We start from the raw sequence: 19,880 nt of genomic DNA, 5'->3' as shown, positions 1-19,880 counted from the left end.
GCTACAGGATGATCAAAAGGTTCTTTGAGCACATATGGTGTTGCCATTTTAATTTTTGGGAAATTGTGCTTTGAGTTGGGACTAGTATTCATTTGAACATAATGGTTTCCTCCTACCTTTTTTTAGTTCCATTTGTTCAGGTAGTTAAAAGTGAAATGCAAATACAGTAAATATCAGAACCCCCAAAGGAGAACTTTTATATATTAGTTTTTAGCCAAGCCAATGAACAACATTAAAAAATGCTATATTTGAACACATAAGTATCTCTATTAATTATTCTACACCTGTTAGCTCTTTTTCTTTTATATAAATATTATATATAATGTATGCATGTATGTATCTATGTCAAATGTCAAATGTATGTATCTATGTCAAATGGCAAAAGGCACCCTTTTTCTTCCTGTATCATTTTGAAGGGTGGCTTTTATCCTTTTATCCATCCTGATAGGTACAAAGCACTGGCTTAACCCAACAAATGTGTTTTGAAATCTTTTTCAAATTCATGTTCTTGGTTAGAAAAGAAATGATTGATGCACCTTACTGTGAGTTTCCCATGAATAACTCCTGAGGCTACAGAGATGAATTTTACATAATTCTTTGCTTTGTTGTGGTGTAAGCAGGTATTTTGTTGCTATTATGCCAGATTTGTCCTGGGTATTAACACTGCATGTTCCCACGAGATATATTGGAGCAGATTGCACTGTGGAAGTACTTAATATGTACAAATGACAAATTATTTTTTTTATTTTTTTTTTTTAGTTCAGTCATTCTCCTACAATCTGGAGTAATTCTGTTTTACCATTTAACATAATTAATTTTGATTCCATTTGCTGTGTTTTGGATTATTCAATCAATCTCCCGCTAGAGTGGCTGGTAATTTTGACTCTCATGCAGTGAACAGTACAATGCCCATCATAACAACAGTGTTAAGCAACTCTTTTTACCCATAAACATAAAACCTCTGACAAAAGTGATTCAATTTCATAGCTGCCATCCTTCTTGATGGAAAGCACAAAAAATGTAAGGAACTCTTGTCTGACAGCAAATTATCTACACGCAGAGGTGGTCTGGGACTTTGCCAAAATGCTTTTGAGTTTCTGTATTTTGGTGCCAACACTTCGTGCTCATCTCAGCCGTTCAGTGACACACAGGAACTGTGGTTTGCTTTTTCATCCCAGGGCAGGAGATGAAATCCCCCCCCCGGGGCCATGACTCCTGGTTAAATGTGAGTGGTTGTCCCATGTGTCCTGTGAAGAACAACAGCAGCTCAGATTCCATAAGGTGCTATTCAGTGTCGGAGGCTGAAGCAATATGCTGCACAAGTTTCCCTCCTGGATTTTATACACTGTGTTTTATTTTGACCAGAGTCAGAAGCTAAGACTGATTTAAAAGTAATATCATTGCTATATGCTTTTCTCTGTGAATTTGTCCAGTATAAATTCTAGCAACCACAAAATATCTGGAGGCAAAACACCGCAGTTTGATTACACGCTGGTAAAGAAATACAAACTTTTGTTCTGATCTGCTGTATTCATCTAATTCCCTTCAGCACTCTTCTATCTGGTCCACCAGCCAAAGCATTAAATATATGATTTTAAATGCACAGATTAATTCAAGGTACAAAAAGCAGAGTTTCTTACAGAGAATTTGAGTTTTGCTTACCCAGGTGTTTAGCACTGTTTCATTCTTTCTGGAGCCAAATTTGGACTGAGATGCAGGATTTCTATTGGAAATGCAATTACCACAACTTAGAAGTGCTGGGTTCCAAGAAGTCATTTCACTCAGTCATCTGCTCTTCTAAATATATGGTAATTGCTATTCCTTGTATATGAAATGAGAGAAAATAGAACAAATTAAAGAAATGTTATTTTCTGCAGATAGAGTGTTTCTGAGGATAAGATTGCTTTAAAGGTATAACATTGTTAACAGAATTTTTTTTTAATCCTTGTTTGCATCTTGGCACAGTCACAGGGCACATTTGCTATGCTTTGTACATTTATTCAAAACAGAATTAGAATAAAGCTGTTTTTCCGTTTTTACAAATTACTGGCTTTGTAGGCTGAGTAGGTGTTTTTCAAATGCACACACCATGCTTACTTAAAAATAATTACATTTTGAGATAGAATATATATTATGACCTTCCTGTTGAGGTATAGTGATGTGTTACAAGCTGCCACTCTACAAATTTCCAGAGTGACATTTTATTTTTGCAGATCATTTTAGCAAACTTAAAAAGTAAAATGTCTCTTCCTATAACTGGCTTTTCAGCTAGAAGCGTAATGGAGTGCCTTGGGACAGTAAAAATTGAAAGGATTAGGCATTAGGAGAGCTCTCATATGATCTTTATCTTCAAAAACATCCTGACAGCTTGCCTGGGCAGAAATTCTGGGCAGTGTTGCTTGGATCTGTTGGTTCCTGCAGTGCCAGGGCTGACAGCAGGTGATACCTTCTCTCCTCACACCGTGGGCATGAATATTTAGCGTCACTTTTGCTTCTCCTGATTTTTCGGTTGCAATGCTGTGCCTAGTTCCCATCAATGGCAGAAGTTGTTCCAGGGGGAGTCAGTCATGGGAAGTGTTTAGGTAGTTCAAAGGAAGGAGTAAGAGAAGGGTATTCATCATTCCATAATGCTGAAAAGGTGGTTGCTGTAGAAACCTCTCCCAGGTCTAGCAAATATCAGGAACCAGATTGTACCCACTGCAGTGCCATAGATCAGAGTGGAGATGCTCCCACACACAGGAAGCCTGGAGACGTGGTCTCTCCTTCTGGAGATGCTGGAGATGTCCGGCCTGTCTACTCATGTGGGGGGTACCATCAATGCCACTCGCCCTGTGCTGAAGCTGCTGCACAATCTAAGCACCCAACACTCCACTGGGGACTTTGTGCTCCTGGCTCATTTCAGCCTCTAGCACAAAGCTGGTTCTGGCAACGCAGAGGAGAGGTAGGGAGGTATAAAACGTGCTGAATATACTTTATCAGGGGCTGGCAGCAAAAGCCTGGGGCTGTGCAGGGTGTACAGCTACCACCTGTAGGATTCCTGACTTGTTCTTCCTGAGGGCATTCACTGGGGCATCATTAAAGACCCAGGAAAACTAAGGGGTGCTTAGCTGGAGCTCTGAACTCAGTTGCAGACTGATGGCAATGATGTCCTAAGCTATTGCAAAGTGTGAACATGAGCAGGAAATGAAGAGTTTGATCGCAGTGTCATAAAGGGGCTGAGTCATAATTTAACCAAGCTCAATTCATTTGTACAGCAGAGGTACTTTTTAAATGAAGATGCTCCATCCACAAAGTGCTTTACTTAGTTCCCTTTAATAGAGCCCTCTTCAATGCTTGCTGCTGTGGATTTCAGTCCACTTACAGTTCATTTAGTAAAGTGGTGCAAACTTGCTGAAATGAATGGCTTTTCTCCCCAGAGCTGAGGCCTTGTGTGGGTTTGGTGAGTACTTAGCACTTCATCTGTGGGTTTCCCACTGGTAAAATGCAGGAATGTGTCCATCCCATTCCACTGTGCTCTTTGTGAAAAGTTCCTGGGCTTCTCTGGGACATTTCGTAATAATTTACTCTGGTTCAGTTCGTCTCAGGTTTCTGCATGAAGGTATCCTGGGTCTCTGTTCTCTGGGTAATTTGTTTCAAAATATGATTTCTGAGATTAATATTTCATATTTTCCATTCAAGATCAGTAGAATGGAGCTGCACTGTTCTTAATAGAACATTGATTCTGCAGAGTGATGATTCTGATCCTTGGGGTAAACTTCAAGATTGCTTTAGAAATCCATGTTCTGAATGAAGACACAAGAATACCTCATTATTCAACTATTATGAAGTCTCTCGTGTTTTCAGCTGCTATAGATACTCCTGATTTGTTTTGATAAGAAGCCCAGAGCTTGGCAGGACTTGTTATTGATCTCACACAGTCCATTCTGGGCACTGACATGGGAGTATCATTCACAAATCAATTTTCTCTAAGCTTTAATTTAAATATCACTGCCCCTTGAGGATCTTTGTGGGTCAGTTTTACTCTCAAGTTGTACTTTAGCACTGAATAAACAGTAAGTGCAGGCACCCAAATGAACAGCGTGCCAGCTGCTGGCAGATGTAGCTATCTAGTCTGTTCTGTTTGCTGGCATCCTTCTTTCCGTAAAGATTAATGCTCTGCTCTGTCTACCTTCAAAACAGTTTTCAGATTTCAGCCACTCAATCCCAGCTGCTCTGTAAGGAGGCAAGTGTTCCTCTGTTGAGGCACACGCCCGGGGAGAAAAGGTGGAGTGGTGTCATTTAGCTGTGTTAGACTGTGCAGGAAAACTGTCTGCTGCCTTTGTCCTCAGCAGCCAGAAACTGAGACATACATATCAAGGGAGCTTTATAAAGGATCTGAGTGTAGTTAATACCACCAAGTGCTTTGCGATCCATGAAAAGACTGTGATGAGGCAGTTATAAAGGAATGTGATATTTGATTTTCTGAAGCTATGGCAGAAAGGTTAAGAGAGAGGAACAGAGCTAAGATAGTCACTTGGAGGCATTGCTCTTCAGCTGCTGGTCACAGAAAGATGTGTGGGAACTGGCTGTGTGTTTATGAGTGTCCAGAGCCAGGGACTGCCTGCAGAGAGTCCCCTGAGAGCTTTCTTGTCCCCTCCTCATGCACGTGCCCCTTGTTGTTATCACAGAGATAAAATATCCCCATGGTTTCTCAGAAATGATGGCCTAGCTTCCCAAATTATTTCCTTTTCTTTTTTCCTTTCATTTCTTTTCTCTCTATGTTTCAGATTATGCTTGGCCTTTGCCTAAACAGTTGTGCCCTATATGGATTTCCCTAGATGTGCTCTTTTCAACTGCATCTATTATGCATCTCTGTGCCATCTCTCTTGATCGGTACGTAGCAATACGCAATCCCATTGAGCACAGCCGCTTCAATTCCCGCACCAAGGCCATTATGAAAATTGCTGCAGTTTGGACCATATCCATAGGTAAGCAATGCGGCTCACGATCTTAACTGTGTCTGAATGAATGATAGTGTTACTCCAATTTTCATTTAGGTTTTTTTTTAAGAGGATGCTCAAATTAATTTACCTGGCCTGCATGATGAATATAATAGCTGATTACCGGGAAATGGAAGCCTTTGCTTGCAGCTGGTCAGTGCCCAAAGTAAGCTGTCATTTTTTCAGAGCACCACCACTTTCCACGCCGAGGCATTTGCTGCTGTGTACGTATCAATACGCCGATACCAACAGTAACACAGACAAATGGTGCTATAAAACTGCTGTGTAAACAAAGCAGAAAATAGCATTAGCAAAGACTCTGGAAGGAAAACCCAGCCAGCAAAAATGACACGGCTACACTGCAGTCGCTGCAGTTAAACTCTCTCGAGTTCTGGTAATGGTTTAAGTGGAGCAGCACGGAATTGAAGGCAGGCTATCAGCAAGGTATTTACTGCTCTTGCTTTATAGCCTCTATTGTACTCTGCCACAGCTGGATTGCTGCTAGTACTGAGCTAGCAAGTTTGAAATCATAGTAAATGAGCAGCAGACATAAAAGAAGACACGTTTGTATCACTTTGATAAAAAGTGATAAATAAAGCAGCAGTAAAATAAGGAAGAAAAGGCAAAATGATAGCAAGATGACTCTAGTATCAGGAATTATGTGAATAAAAACATGTTTTTTTCAGAACTCTTTCAATGTGCTTTATAAAAGAGACATTTAAGGCAGGGTCAGAATTGCATGACTATTTCCATCTGCTGTATTGCCTTCTGTCCTTGAATAAAATGCAGTCTTACAACGATTTAACATTTAATTTTTATTTTATAAAGCGTTCCTTGCTTTCAGTGCTGTACTGAAAGGAGAAACACGTTTCAGGTGCTTGAATTTCTCTTGAGTTTTTGCCTGCTTTCAAAGTGGGATATGATACTGGATGTATGGGTGCAACAGGGAATAATTTTGAGGAAGATTGCCTTGGAAAAAGACTATGGGAAAAAGCAAAAACAAAAAAAAAAAGAGGGGAAATATACTTTCTCTCTTCATGTATATAACAAGAATATCTATTAAAAACAAATTTTCTTGTGCTTCATTTCCTCTAGGTAATGCAATCCACAGTGAAATTGGATTGGGCTTAATCAATTCATTTAAGATTTTTTAAAAAAATATTATTCTTTTAAACTCTCTGTGCTATCTATTTGGCATGGGAAAGAGCTGCTGAATTCAGCACATAAGCAGTCACATGCAAACAACTTCATGTGCTGGATGCTTGGGCTCAATTTGCATGGACAGTTTGGGATCAGCACAGGATTTCTGTCCTGTGTTGCTCTGGTACACAGAGAAAGCAGCTGATAGACATCCCCACCACCAGAGATGTATAAATACACCAGCAGCATTAAGTAGTAACTTGCGAAACCTGGGCAATAAGGCTTCTGTTTCCATTTTTGGAGCTAACTTGCAGATTTCTGCCTCTGCTGACTTAGATGTTGCAGACATATCCTTAGAAATTTTGGTTAGTGCTGGAGGTGGCTGCCTGCATTAGTGCCTTGAGGAACGAGATGTGGTTTGGACTATGGGTCCAAGGGATAAAGTACTTCATACATGGGTCACTGAGTAAGCAGCCTTGTAAGAAAATCTGATGCCTAACCACATAGATGCAAAGACTGCCATAGGCCTGACTTTTCTGGGAGTTATTTGGTGGGGACTGTGTTCATGACAATGCAAAATAGGCACATTATGAACTCTACTGTACCCCAAAATATAAAGCCCCTAAGCCAGAGTAGGTAAGGTGACTTTGTGTTGCTTTACAGTGCAAACACCTCACCCCTGCCTAACTTTCTCGTGAGATGTTTAACAACTATGCATTTATGGTAGGATGTGAAACAGGTGAAATAATAAAGACTAAAACACACATCTTGGAAAGGAGATTGAATGGCACTTTTCTTTTGTAGGCACTGGCTTGTCAGCGCCAGTGAGGCAATAGATGTTGCAGTTATTCCCCAGCATCCAAATGTCTGTAGGAAGAAGCTGTGAGCAGTTGCTCTGTGGGATGTCTACTGTGCACAGAGCTTTTAATGCTTCCCTCCCCAGGCTGGGAAGAGACATGTGTTGCAGCTGTACCTGTGTGCCCTTCTGTGTTAGGATCATAGCTGGGAGCATGTACAGCATGTCTGGGCTTTGCTTATGTTTGTTCACTCTCTTTGATGCAGATAAGCTGGCCCAGGAGAGTCTTTGCCTGCATGCCTTTTTTTGAAGTTACAGGCAGAATCAATACTCCTCAGAGAGTCTGTTCAGGGCACTGACTTGCGGTTGGATTTCCACCCTCCCCAGTGCATATGGTAGGGCTTCCCCATTTACTTGGGCTGTCTCCAGAAGGTTGCGCAACATGGAGCAAGACATTACCCTTGGTATGTATCTAAGCCTATTTTAGCATAACTATTTTTGCTTCATAAATTAATTTAGAAATGTGACGCAGATAGGAATAAACTGAGTATGGAACGAAAGAGAACTCACACAAAGTGTATTGTTGCTGTTTTCTGGCTCCTAACTATCTGTCCCTTGGACAGGCCTGATGAAATCCTGTGCTATTTTTAAGAGGATGAAATAGGTTAAGTAAACCCTCACTTCAGTATTAAGTATCACAAAAGAATTTGTGCATTTTTGTATGTGATTAAGTATCAAAGTCAAAGCAGCATTTAAGTGCAGGATGGTCACTTTGCATTTCCTAAACACTGCTTCAGTTGGAGAGACTTTTAAATGCATTCTATATAAAGAATCCTAAATTCAGTTTCTGAATCACAATTCAAAATAAGAAGTAAAAAGCATATAATTTATCTTAATTTACTAGCTTTTGCATTCCATTTTTCTGAGATGTTAATGCTGACAGCAAAGGATAAAAGGGGTTCTTTGCTCATTGAGCAACAAATTTGGCAAGTTGCACAAGCCTAAACCTATGATTAGGTTTTTAAGTAGGAGAACATAACAGAGTCCTCTGGTCTGCCGACAATTTCTTTATGAATGGGTCTTTTCCAAAGTCCTCTTTGTCGCAGATTAAAGTACATCACAGCCAGTTGTTGTGTGCTTTAGCAAATGTAACTTGAGCAAGACTTTTGTGCTCAGTTAGAGAAAAAGTGGGTGCTGCCAAGGGCTGGACTTGTAAAAATGAGTTTGGTGATAGATGGCACTGTGACGAGGCTGCAAATGGAAATGTCAGCAACAGAAATATCTTCACAATTGAAAATGAAAATCCATTTCAGGTGTGAGCCTGCTGGCAGCATCTTGGTATTGTTTCCAGATTTGAGACTTTGCAGTTTCAAAGTTTTCACAACTAACATGTGGAGTTGACCATCTCACTGCACTCCCACTATCCTGCTCTGAGGAAGGTGGCCTTGGGCCACTCTGGCAATGAGGGGAGATCCCCATGCAGTTCTCAGCAGGAGTGATGAGGAACTAGTCAAACCCTAAATGTACATGTCATACCAGAGAAAGTATTAACTGGGTAAAATTTAAATAAACAAAATATCCCACGGGAAATGTGAATGAAAGAACTTCATTGGTGTGGAGTTGCAAACACATTGTTTCTGATATTTATTTAATTCTGGGGCTTCTTGTGGTCTGTTAGCATAGAAGGGCTTTTTCTGTGCTTCCCAGAAAGTCCAGGATTTGGTCATTTACTAGAGAGTGCTGAAATTACACATGCTACCAATTTTCCAGCTCACAGTTTTACATCCTTAGTAACTGTAAATTCAATTTACTTGATAAGTGAGTGAGATAACACCATCCTTTAAATTCTACTCTTTGTATCAGTGTCAGATCCCTACATGGGTTTTTTGTGTGTTTGAAAATATTTTCATTCTTTCTGTGACTCACTAATGATATTATAATTTTGATTTCAGGTAGGTACATGAGTTTTTTGTGTATATAATAAACCATTCATGTTATAAAGAAATCTACATTCCCTTTAACTTTCACACTACTTCATTGTTTTACTGGGGAGATCTATTTATAGAAGCGTGAATGACGTGTGCTGCAAGGATCAGTAAATGCTCATCTCTGATTAAGTGATCTTCTGTCTAACAGCGTTTTGTTTCTGCCCTGGGTGTTCTCTCACACAGCTGAGCAGCTTCATGCATGCAAGCTGTCCTAATGATGACCTTGAAGAGCCTCCAGGTACCAGTTAAGCCTTCCCTTGCCTCACTGGAGATAATCCTCAGTTTGAGGAACATGCTTGGAGTGGCACCACTGATACAGAAGGAGTTGTAGTGTCCATACAGACTTAGAAGCAGGTTGTGTATGAAGGTAAAGGGTGACTGGAGGAACTCACGTAGCCTCCCTTGCATCACAATTTCAGAGCATGTTTAGGGATGTGGTTTGTATTTCTGCCCATCAGTGTGTCTCTGGCATCAGTGACTTTCTCAGGGCATTTCCATGGCACACATGCTGATGAGATGTGTTTGTTCCTGAGTGCTCTCAGTTCTCTGCTGGGCAGTAGTTGCTCCTGAGAGGCTGCATTTTGGGATAGGAGCACACACCCAGGAATTTCTTTGCAGGCTTCGGACCCTGGTTGGCATACTAACCTTTGGACATGTTTCATGAAAAAAAATGGCAAAAACATTGCTAACGAAGAAGACAACAAATGGAAGGTCAGAATTAGCTCAAACCTTTCCCACCAAGCAGGCTGGCTCTGTTTCTGTCGCAGCACTTGGAGACAAGAAAGTGGTGATTAGACAACTATTATTGCCAAAGCAAAGGTTAGGCAGGCACCCTTCACCTCCTGGGAAAGTATACAGATTTCTGACTAAGAGCACTGCTTTGGTAGAAGGTCAGTAATACAATATATTGGTAGGAAAAATGGTTGCATGGTAGTAAAGTCTAAGAGAGAGTAGCATTAGTTTGTCTCCAGATTTGGGAGAAAATTATAGTAACGTTTTTTTAACAATACTTTGCCTTTTTATGTTTAAAATGAAATGCCTAACAGTGTATGTTTGACAGAAATTCTTCTCTCATCAGCTTGGGGTCTGTAGTTAGTTGGTGTGTAGGCAGAGGTGCTGTGGTGGTGGTGATCCTGATACCTTTGGTTTGCCTCTGGTGAGCACAGAGGTGGCATCAGCATTGCAAGCCAAGCTGCAGCTTGCTCCTGGTGCAGCAGAGAAGGAGGCTTCTGCTCATTAAACTTTTTCAGATCTCTCTTCTGGTCATGGGTGAGACAGAAACCCTGACTGTATAACCTAGAGCATCACACTAAGGCTTCATCTGCCTGTTCCCCATTTGCTTGAATTGACTACAGGGTTATATTATCTCAAGACATTCTTTTGATTGAGTGTTTGTACTCTGATTCCCAAGAGGATCATTGATGTCCCTAGCACAGTAGTAAGAGTTATTAGGGAGAGGAAGATCATAGCAGTTGATAACAAGCTGAGTTTGTAGTAAGGAAACTACCTCGGGATTTCAGGAACGGGTGCCTGGATTAGTCTGATTCTGTTGTCAGACATCAGTGAAAAATTTGCCTGCGACAGCAGCAGATGGTGACAGTCTGTGAAGCCTTTTGCTCAGAAGATGGATTGACCATCCCACCACATCTGTTCCCAAGGGCAAGGAAGATTCTGAGGTTGCTGCTACTGAGCATCAGTCAAGCCATTGCTGTTTGATCCCTTGGGTAAGCCCAGCCCCGGCAGCAGATATGCTGTGAGCAGGAGCCCCATCAACCTTTGTTCAAATGCACAGCTGGAAACATGTGGCTGAGCAAACCAAGAGAAGTGATTTAGCAAAATGGCAGGTGGGGAAATGATTTATTTCTTCTGTCCTATACTGTTGATTGCTGGTTTTCCATCAGGGCTCAGGCTATTCAGTGCTCTCCCAAGGCTTAAGTGAAGGTAAACAGCTCGTTCAGGCACACTCAGTAACGACATTCATCTGTTTGCAGATGTGCTTGTTGGAGCAGAGAGATCCTTCAAAGTTCATTCCCCTTTATCTTTCACTTTAAACCAATATAAGGCTGGCACTGTTGTTTTATTAGAATGGTTACATAAAACTAGAGCTAGTCCAGCCCTGAAGGTGCCTTGCTGCAACATTAGTACATGAAAGGCACTGAAGTTAGTCTGCTGACATTTGGGGACAATATGGAATTTTAGTGGTTTTGAACACCTCAGAAACCCACATTCTTTGATTTTCATCTGAAGAGCTTTGCTTCCTGACCCCAGTGCTTTTTCTTATATGGTGAAAGTCAGTAGGCTGCTGGATGTTGGGGTTTATCACTCACTGTCTGAATCAGAGAAATGTGCAGGCACTTTGTGAGATGTTTCTGTTAAGAAACCAAACAGATTTGGTTTAGTTTAAATATGATGTTTATTTTTCATTTATATTTGTTTAAATATGGGGTTAAAGATATGGGTTTGAACATGTAGTGTTTACCAGTGTTCTTGGTTTTGCAGCATAGACTGCATTTGTGGCAGCCAGAGACTTGTTTGGCACACAGCTTTCTCCCTGTGTTTTTCTTTTAAATTGTCTGTAAATGCCAGGAGGATGGCAGTGAGGGCCAAAGCCCACCGGCATCAGCAGAGCCCTTGCCAGGGACCACAGTGGCATTTGAATACAGTGCTGACACAAAGAGAGGTGGTTTCTGGCCTTCCAAGTTCATGTATCTGCAGTAAAATGTAACCCCTTTGGTATTCAGCTCTAAGAATCCCACACATGGAAAGACTGAGTAAACCCATATACAGGCCTGTTTTCTTTAGTGAGGTGGTTGTCCCTGGAGGAAATATCTTCTTGTAGAAGAATGGAAATTACTCCATTTCTTAGTGGAAATAACCATCAAAGACCACATCTATTCAATAATCTCTGTAATCTCTGCCAGTGTCATGGGCTTTCATTGAAGAAAACAAGGTATTAAACACAAAAGCTGTATTGTTTTTCATTTAAGTCTTAATGCTGCAAATGTTAATTTGGACTTTTTAGCCAGCTTTTTCTCTGGAGCAAGCTAGTAAATGTTTTACAGACCTATATTTCTAGGCATTTGGGTTTTGTTTTATTAATTGAGAATCTGTGAAGAGCATCTGTTACTCTGTGTCCACAGCACCATCACAGCCCCATTTGGTGAACTGTTCTGCTGGCATAAGGATATCTTTACAGCTGACAAGAAGCAGTTAGGACAACAGTTGTAATTGGATTTGTAATACAGAGGATCTCTCTCTGTCTTGCTTCCTGCTACTCTGTCAGACAGAAGCTGAAAGAGGGCAGAGGAGGAAAAAATCAAATCCATTTCTCTGGTGTGATGAAAAGGGATGTCCTGCTCAAGCTGCTGCCTGGCAGAAGGTGCACAGAGTTCCCAGTGTTGAGTCTAGCAGAGACCTGGTTCATGGCTTGCTGGCTGGTGGGGGCCATTGTCTCTTCTTGCTGGGGCAAAACCAGCTGCCCTGGGCACTGCTCAGATATCAAACAAGGGGATCAAGTTTGCTCTGAAGAGCAAAGTGTGATATGCAATAAGCTTGCAAAACTTTTACCTTGCAAATTTTTGGAGCAGCACTGCCTCTCTTGGGACTTTGCTGCCTCCTTAGTAGAGAAAGTGTGATTTGATGCAACTGGAGACCTCAGCTCACTGAATCAGCCTGAAGTTTGTTGATGAACAGTGTGTTAGCTCAGGCACAAGGCAAAAGCTCATAAAATGCTCTGCTTCTGGGCTCAGAGAGATACCCAGAATGGCTGTGGACAGCAGTTGGCTTCAGAGCCTCTTGCCTGAATAGACACTCACCCTCCTTGCACTGGTGTAGTGAGTTTGGCATTCTCTGACCAACTGACCTTAGTTCTTAAGTTATGTATAGTTAAAACTGCATTTTTAGTACTGCAGGCTGCTTGAGTGAAATGAAGCTGAATGCCTTCTCTGTTCAAACGGCTGGCTCAAGTCAGGCAGGTCTTCATGTTCAGCACTGCCCAGGCACCATGGGATGCTTAATGGGAAGCACAGCATGGACTGACCAATGTAGCCCGACTGAAACAAGGGCCAGGGTGTGAGCTGTGGCTGCAAACAGCTATTACTGCATTGGGATTGTGGCAGCAGCAACTTTGAAGTAGTCCCCCATGAAGGAAGCCCCTCTGAAGTATCTGAGACCTTCCACACGTCTCACTCTTGGTGTGGTGTAGATGCCTAAAGTGTGTGCGGTTTTAGTTCCCTTTCAGGTTCAGTTGTGCAGTGGATCAGTGATAAGTCAGGCAGTAAAGAATGAGTTACAAAGGAGAAGTGTGAGGTGAAAGAAAGCACTAGAGGTGAGGGTCATGCTGCCCATTCAGCAATGCTGGCTGCTGGTTGACAGCTGAGTCAAAGTGTGTTGGCAACTTATCTCAGGGCATCTTTCTTCCTACTCCTGTTAACGATTGGATTTTCCTGGATTGGAGGAAAGTACAAATAAAGACTTGATACTCTCTCCTCTCTACTTTCTCAGTTTGAAATCCCACTTTGTTATGTGAGAGGTGAGGGACACTTCCATTACAGCAGCTTCCTCTTCATTCCCTGTCATTAATGCTGAGGTATCTCATGCAGAGTTTTAGATTGCCATCAGGGCTCTTGATTTGTATATTCATCATATCCCAGGTTTTTCTTCCCAAATGTACTTTATGTGTGTCACATAAGTGTCACTTTATGTGTGAAGATATCCTGAAATCTTATCTCATTTCCCTTAGCTAAAGCTATAACACTAAACTAAGTGATGACTACTTCATGAATGAACTTTTATTCATGTTGGAGTATGATTTCAAAGGGTAGGTATTATAGAGGACACTAAAGTATAAAATTATCCCTGCAAATATAATCCCAGTGTAATGCCATTGATTTAGTTCAGATTTTTACTTTGTCTAAAGACTGCTTCACCAGTGTCCAACATCCATCATTTCCCAAATGTCTGTGGTTTGATGCAGGCAATGTCTTTAATGATGGAGAGCCAATGGTTTGATGGGATGAAGGTTTTTGCAATCACAGGGTTTTGGCATAGGACAGGTAATAGGGGTTAACATATTGGAAAGCAGGCAACTGCCTTGCCAAGGGTAAGCTGATAAGCACTGGCATGTAGAGGGAGAGAAGAGCAAATCTTAGAATACTTGAGCTAAGGAAGCACACACTAGAATCACAGAAGGCATTTATAATCGTTACTTTTCGGAAGAAATTCCTTCACTAGATTGCTAGCACATGGTAATTTTATGGTAATGATAAATTGCAGATGAATTCTCCAGAATCCTGTAACACACTGAGCTGGAGTGGGAAAAATGTCCTGGTTAATCTCTTTAGCATGTTACTCTTCCTGTTTAGAAATTCAGAGTCCCACAGGATTAGCTCTATGACCTGTGCTGCTCACCAAAAAAAAAACAAATCCAGGCACAGCAGTGGCCTCAGTGTTGATTATTTCTTGGGTGAAGGAGCTAAGGAAGGGCATGGCCAAGCCCCACGGATATGTTTGTGGAGTGGGTGCTCTATGACAGCCAAGGTGGCCAGAGGGGAGAACAGAAGACATTCTGGTGCTCTCTAATTGCTTGGATATGCAGTTTTATTTTCCTTTCTTTATAGGATGGAAAGGAACTTGAAAAGAAATGGAGAAAGATAATAAAAGTCATAGAATGAGCTTGGCGTGAGGAGAGGGAGTAGAATAGCATTCTTCAGTTCCAAAAGAGATGTCAGACAAGAGGGATGATAACAGGTCTATGAAATCACTGAGAAGGCGGAAAAGGTGACCAGAGAGTAATTATTTGCTGCTTCTCACAGTAGAGGAACTGAGGGGAGTAAAAGGAAAGTATCAGGTAGCAAATATAAAATGAGCAAGAAATACTTTTTTCACATGACAAACAGGTAAGTTGTGGAACCAAATGCCACTTAGAATTGTGCAGTTAGAAATGAGATCAAGGATTCACGGATGATAAATCACTTGAAAGCTATTTTAAAAACAAAATATGGATGCAAATTCTTGTTTTGGAATTTTCCAAGCTCTAATGCTTACAGCTGACCCATTTTGTACCATGGCCCTAAACTTCAGTACCTGCGAGACAGGAGGAGATGAACCCTTGATGGTGTAACTAAATCTGGCCCATCACATCTTCCCAGGTTCTCCTGTACACACAGGTTACAGTATTCCAAAATATGCTGTTGGTTTTGGAATGTTTCAGGTCTGTCCTGGTAAAGGCCTGAGCTCCACAGATCAAGGCACAAAGTTTGGATCTCAGTATGCATGAAGAATATTTGACTGAGATCTTTCAGAGGCCACTGAGAGAGTCCATAAGGACCCAGAAAACCAGGAGCTTTGTTTCCATGTGTCTGTGAGGACATGGCGAGAGTAACCATTTTTAAATCAGTATTATTTTAATTTATTTAAGAAACTTGCCTTTAAATTTTCATAGCTGTAATTCTTTTTTATTTTCAGAATTTTTCTCTTTAAATTTTCCTATCTGCCCTAGGTCAATTATTTCAAAAACCCCTCAAACTGGTAGGTATGGAGTGGCCAGCTGGAACAGGGCAGGTTGGTGACTGCCTTTTCTCCACTCAGAAATTGTAATTAATGCTAGAAAAATAACTCTATATGGGAGTTACGCTGCATTCACTGAGTCAGCTGTGGAGCACAGCAAAGCTGCTGCTGTTCTCAGAGCAAGGTGCCATTCCTTAGAGCTGTACTCCCAAGAGTGCTGTTTAATGAGGTTTTCCCTTCCACCTGGAAGCAGTAACTTCTCTTCCAAACAGCTTTAGGCAGTGGGCTGAATGCACGCAGAACCTGCATCCTCTCTACTCCCTCTTTGGAGCCCCACCCATCCAGGTAACGGACTCTTTTTTGGTTTCATTTTTCTAGGGATATCTATGCCTATTCCAGTCATTGGTTTGCAGGATGACTCCAGAGTGTTTGTAAATGGAACCTGTGTCCTCAACGATGAGAACTTCGTCCTCATTGGATCCTTCATGGCTTTCTTCATCCCTCTCATCATCATGGTGATCACCTATTGCCTGACCGTCCAGGTGTTGCAGAGACAGGCAACAGTGTTCATGTGTGGAGAGGTGCCCAAGCAGAGGAGGAGTAGCGTAAACTGCCTCAAGAAGGAAAACAACACAGAGAACATTTCAATGCTTCACAATCACGAGGGGGCATCTCACTTGAACTCCCCTGTAAATAAGGAGGCAGTGCTTTTCCGGAAAGGAACGATGCAGTCCATCAACAACGAGCAAAGAGCCTCCAAGGTCCTGGGCATCGTCTTCTTTTTGTTCCTCATCATGTGGTGCCCATTTTTCATCACCAACGTCATGTCTGTCCTTTGCACAGAAGCCTGCGATAAAGACCTCCTGAGTGAACTCCTTGATGTGTTTGTTTGGGTGGGGTATGTCTGCTCTGGGGTTAATCCCCTGGTGTACACACTCTTCAACAAAACCTACCGCAGGGCTTTCTCCAATTACATCCGCTGCCAATACAAGACTGGTAAAAAATCAGCACTGCGGCAGAATCAGTGTCTGAATGTTGCTTCAACGGCTTTATATGGCAAAGATCTGACTTTAACTAGTTATCGAAATGGCAATGAATTCAATAGCATGGAACTAGAAGCTGAGGAGGGCCTGGAAATGCAACCAGGGACTTCAGAGCTCTCCATAAACAGCTGTAATGTTGTAAGTGAAAGAGTGAGCTGTGTGTAAAGGTGACTCACACAGCTTTTTGCTACGGTGTATCTGTAGCCAAAATGCATTGTGTAAAAATGTAAGTGTTGGTCAAAGGACAATGTAAATATTGCATTCTGAACAAAGCTTTTTTTTTTAAAGAAAAAAAAGAGTTGTCTTTCCAGTCCTGTACTTAAAATCATATATATTAATATACTGCAGTGAAGTTTAAGGTTCTATATTTACTGTTAATAATAGATCAGAACTATTAGTTACTCTGCATATGTCATGGACAAAATGTTTGAATTCTTCTTCCAGTGCATGAACAAAAATGCTGAATACTTATCTCAGGTGGAATTTGCTGGAGTCCAGAATGGCACGTTAATAGTTATATATCAAATACATGCTATTAGACTTGGTCAGTATAACTTTCTTTTTCAAGTTGACAGTAAATATATACTTTAAATCCTCACCCCTATTTGTGCCGTGTAAAGACTTTACAGAAACCTGGCAGAGAGATATCATAAAAGAGTAGTGGCCGTGCAGGCGCCTGGCCAGACATGTCCTGTCTGATAGTGGCTTGCTGTCATACTCGATCAATCTTTCATTTCTAGGGACCTCTGTTAGATTTGACTCCTTCTCCAAACCTGCTGTTTTCTTTCCATTCCACGGGAGGCTCTGGCTCCCCTATGAAAAGTAGGGAATGCAGTTCTAGTGTTGTTTTGCAGTCTTGGCTGGAATCACTTGCAGACTAGGAGAAGAAGCATGAGCAGCCCCCAGTTATCTATTTCAACCATTCTATAAATGGAAGGCCTCAGAATTGTAAAAAGCCCTCCTTTGGCCTTACAGAAACCCATCAGGTTTGGAATGGAGCAGGCTGTGCTCAGTGCACTGCCTTCACACATTGCTGGAGTATCAGGGGCTTTGGCTGACCTGGAGAAGAGCACTGTGGCTTTGGAAGGACCAAAATCTTTGGTCTTCTCAGTCCTCACATACAGCTGTTCTTTAGCTTGTTTAGCATTTGCTTTTATTTTTCAGCATCCTGGGATTTGCAGTGCTGGTGGTAGAACACTGCTTTGGGTGTAGAGCAGGAGCTGCTCTGTGTGTGGTGCTGGCCAGAGTCAGGCTGTGAGAAGCAGATATGCTTTCCTGGGGGATGTTGGGAGAGAGGCATATGGGAGGGTCCCTGATCTTGCCTCAAGAAGGGGTGCGCAGAGTTGACCAGAGTATGTGACTGGAATCATTTGCTGGTGACATGGTTCAAAAGCAAATGGTGACCAGGGACAGGAAGGAAGCAGACCTAGAACTAATCTACATGGAGTATTTATCTGGATTAATTTTTAAATTTGATGTATTCCATTTTGGTCCCTAAGCAAATTATAGTATATCACATTAACACCACTTACATCTTTAAAGAAAGCATTCACATTGGGACTGAATGCAGTTTAAGTAATCTGCTTTTAATACCCACCATGTATAATTTGAATTAATTTTCCTCTGCGCTCTTGTGTACACAAACCCCCCAAGGCACCGTGTCTCTCTGGCACTGTCCCTCAGGGGTGAAACCTCTCATGCACATTTCCTTGTGTGAAGTATTGTCTAATGCCAGATATCACCCATAAGGTTTTTATATCTTCATTAAGTACTACACAGATGCTGCAGTGCCCTACTAACATGGATGCATTTAGCATCACTGACAGCCTCTGGCTATGATAATCATCAGAACAGAGACTCTTACACTAGGCATGGATAAATTGCATTTTATTACATGAATTGCTTGTACTCTAAGCTTGCTGTGTTTGTTCCATTAAAATTAAATTCTAGAAGAAACAGAAAAATCTGCTAATGCTTTAGGTAATGAAATGCTGCTGCATTGCTGCGTGCAGCAACGGCCTTGCTGAGGCCACTAAAACACAACACATGGGTTGTATCTGCTGCTGGGTTGATCCCAGACTGATGTGTTGAAGTTGATGGTCCTCTTTTCTCCCTCATTTCCTCTTGGGAAAAATTCATAGTACTTCCATTCAGGCAGACAAGGTATCCCAGTGCAGAGTGTAGCTTACTGCTTGAAGAAGGCTCTGGAATCCACTTGCCTCTCCAAAAACTTCAGGTATTCAGTAGGAAAAAGTCTGGCCAGAGAGACAAACTTGGTTCTTCAGTGACTTCTCTTTACCCTGAGTCAGATTTTATTATCTCAAACAGTACAGAAAAATCAGAAATATCACATTGCTTTTCAAGTTCTTTTTTTTTTCACCTTGGCTGAATTTATAGCACATATTGTCCAAACATGTATATGTGTGTATGTATATATATGTGTGAGTTTGTACTTACATATATACATATATATATATATATATATATATATATTTAGGAGCCAACCACAGACTTTGAAAGCATTTAGCAATAAGTTGAATTACAGTAGCTTCTAGCATGTGTGAATAAGTCATGAGTGAACAGCTCATTTTCCACATCATCCTTGAGCTTAGTATGAGTTTACACACAGGCATTGTCTTTGCATAGGAGCCTTCATGTCTTACCCTTGCCGGTTCTGTTGTATGGGCAAAAAGGGAACCTGCTATATTTGGATGTAAATAATGGGAATTGAACAGAGAATTTTCAGAATTTTTATAAATGTTTTTAAAAAATTCAGCACCAGAACTGTAAATATGTCACCTCAGCTGGACCTGTTCTGATGTTACAGCCCTTGTTTTGATGAAAAACCAAGGGCGCTGCCTGACAGCACCTTGTGTTCTGTCCCAGCGGTGGGTGACAACATTTTTGTGAATGGTTATACACTGTCATGTACCCAACTTTCTTTGGGTCATTCACATCAGGGTTTTGTGATGCTGCTATTAATTTATTAAAGAAATTTTGTTGGTTTAATCATTCTTATTTTTTTTCATGGTCTATCAAAAAATAAATAAATGAATGTTCCCTCTCTTTCTTTCATCTGTCCCCAGTTAAAATATTTCCTCACTGAAAGAACAAACCAACAGCAAAAAACAAGGGTAAGGATGTGTTCTTGAAGTATGGCCCACAGTTGCTGAATCACAGAAATTAGTGTCAACAGATATCCCAACACTTCCAACCCCAAACCTTCTTAAATAGGAAAGTTGTGATAGATTATTCTCCCTCTGCAAATTGCTCCCTCCAGGAATAACTGTTGAAAATTACATTTTTAAAATTACATTAGTTTGAAGATTTGATTTAGTTCTCTGAAACTTAACCAAAGTCAGGTTGTCCCCACAGCAGCTTTGCTTCTCCTGAGATGTAGCCATTAACCATGGAGGTGCCTCCAGGA

General features: G+C 41.3%; 1 protein-coding gene across 4 annotated transcripts in view; it reads left to right on the top strand.

The window, feature by feature from the left end:
* HTR2C (5-hydroxytryptamine receptor 2C) overlaps positions 1-18,935 on the top strand; it is a 219,120-nt gene extending 200,185 nt beyond the window's left edge. For 3 of the 4 annotated variants that reach the window (XM_071569239.1, XM_071569241.1, XM_071569240.1), the window contains 2 exons: positions 4,767-4,967; positions 15,789-18,935. In XM_071569239.1, coding sequence (XP_071425340.1) covers positions 4,767-4,967; positions 15,789-16,618 — 1,031 coding nt within the window. In that variant the 3' untranslated portion in view covers positions 16,619-18,935. The remainder of the gene's footprint in view (positions 1-4,766; positions 4,968-15,788) is intronic. The other variant, XM_071569242.1, reaches the window with a different exon arrangement.
* The last annotated feature ends 945 nt before the right edge of the window (positions 18,936-19,880 follow it).

The sequence above is a fragment of the Pithys albifrons genome, chromosome 14 (genome assembly GCF_047495875.1).
Source record: "Pithys albifrons albifrons isolate INPA30051 chromosome 14, PitAlb_v1, whole genome shotgun sequence".
Classification (NCBI taxonomy): Eukaryota; Metazoa; Chordata; class Aves; order Passeriformes; family Thamnophilidae; genus Pithys; species Pithys albifrons.
Note: the sequence above shows the minus strand (reverse complement) of the source record. Positions and strands in the feature narration are given on the sequence as shown.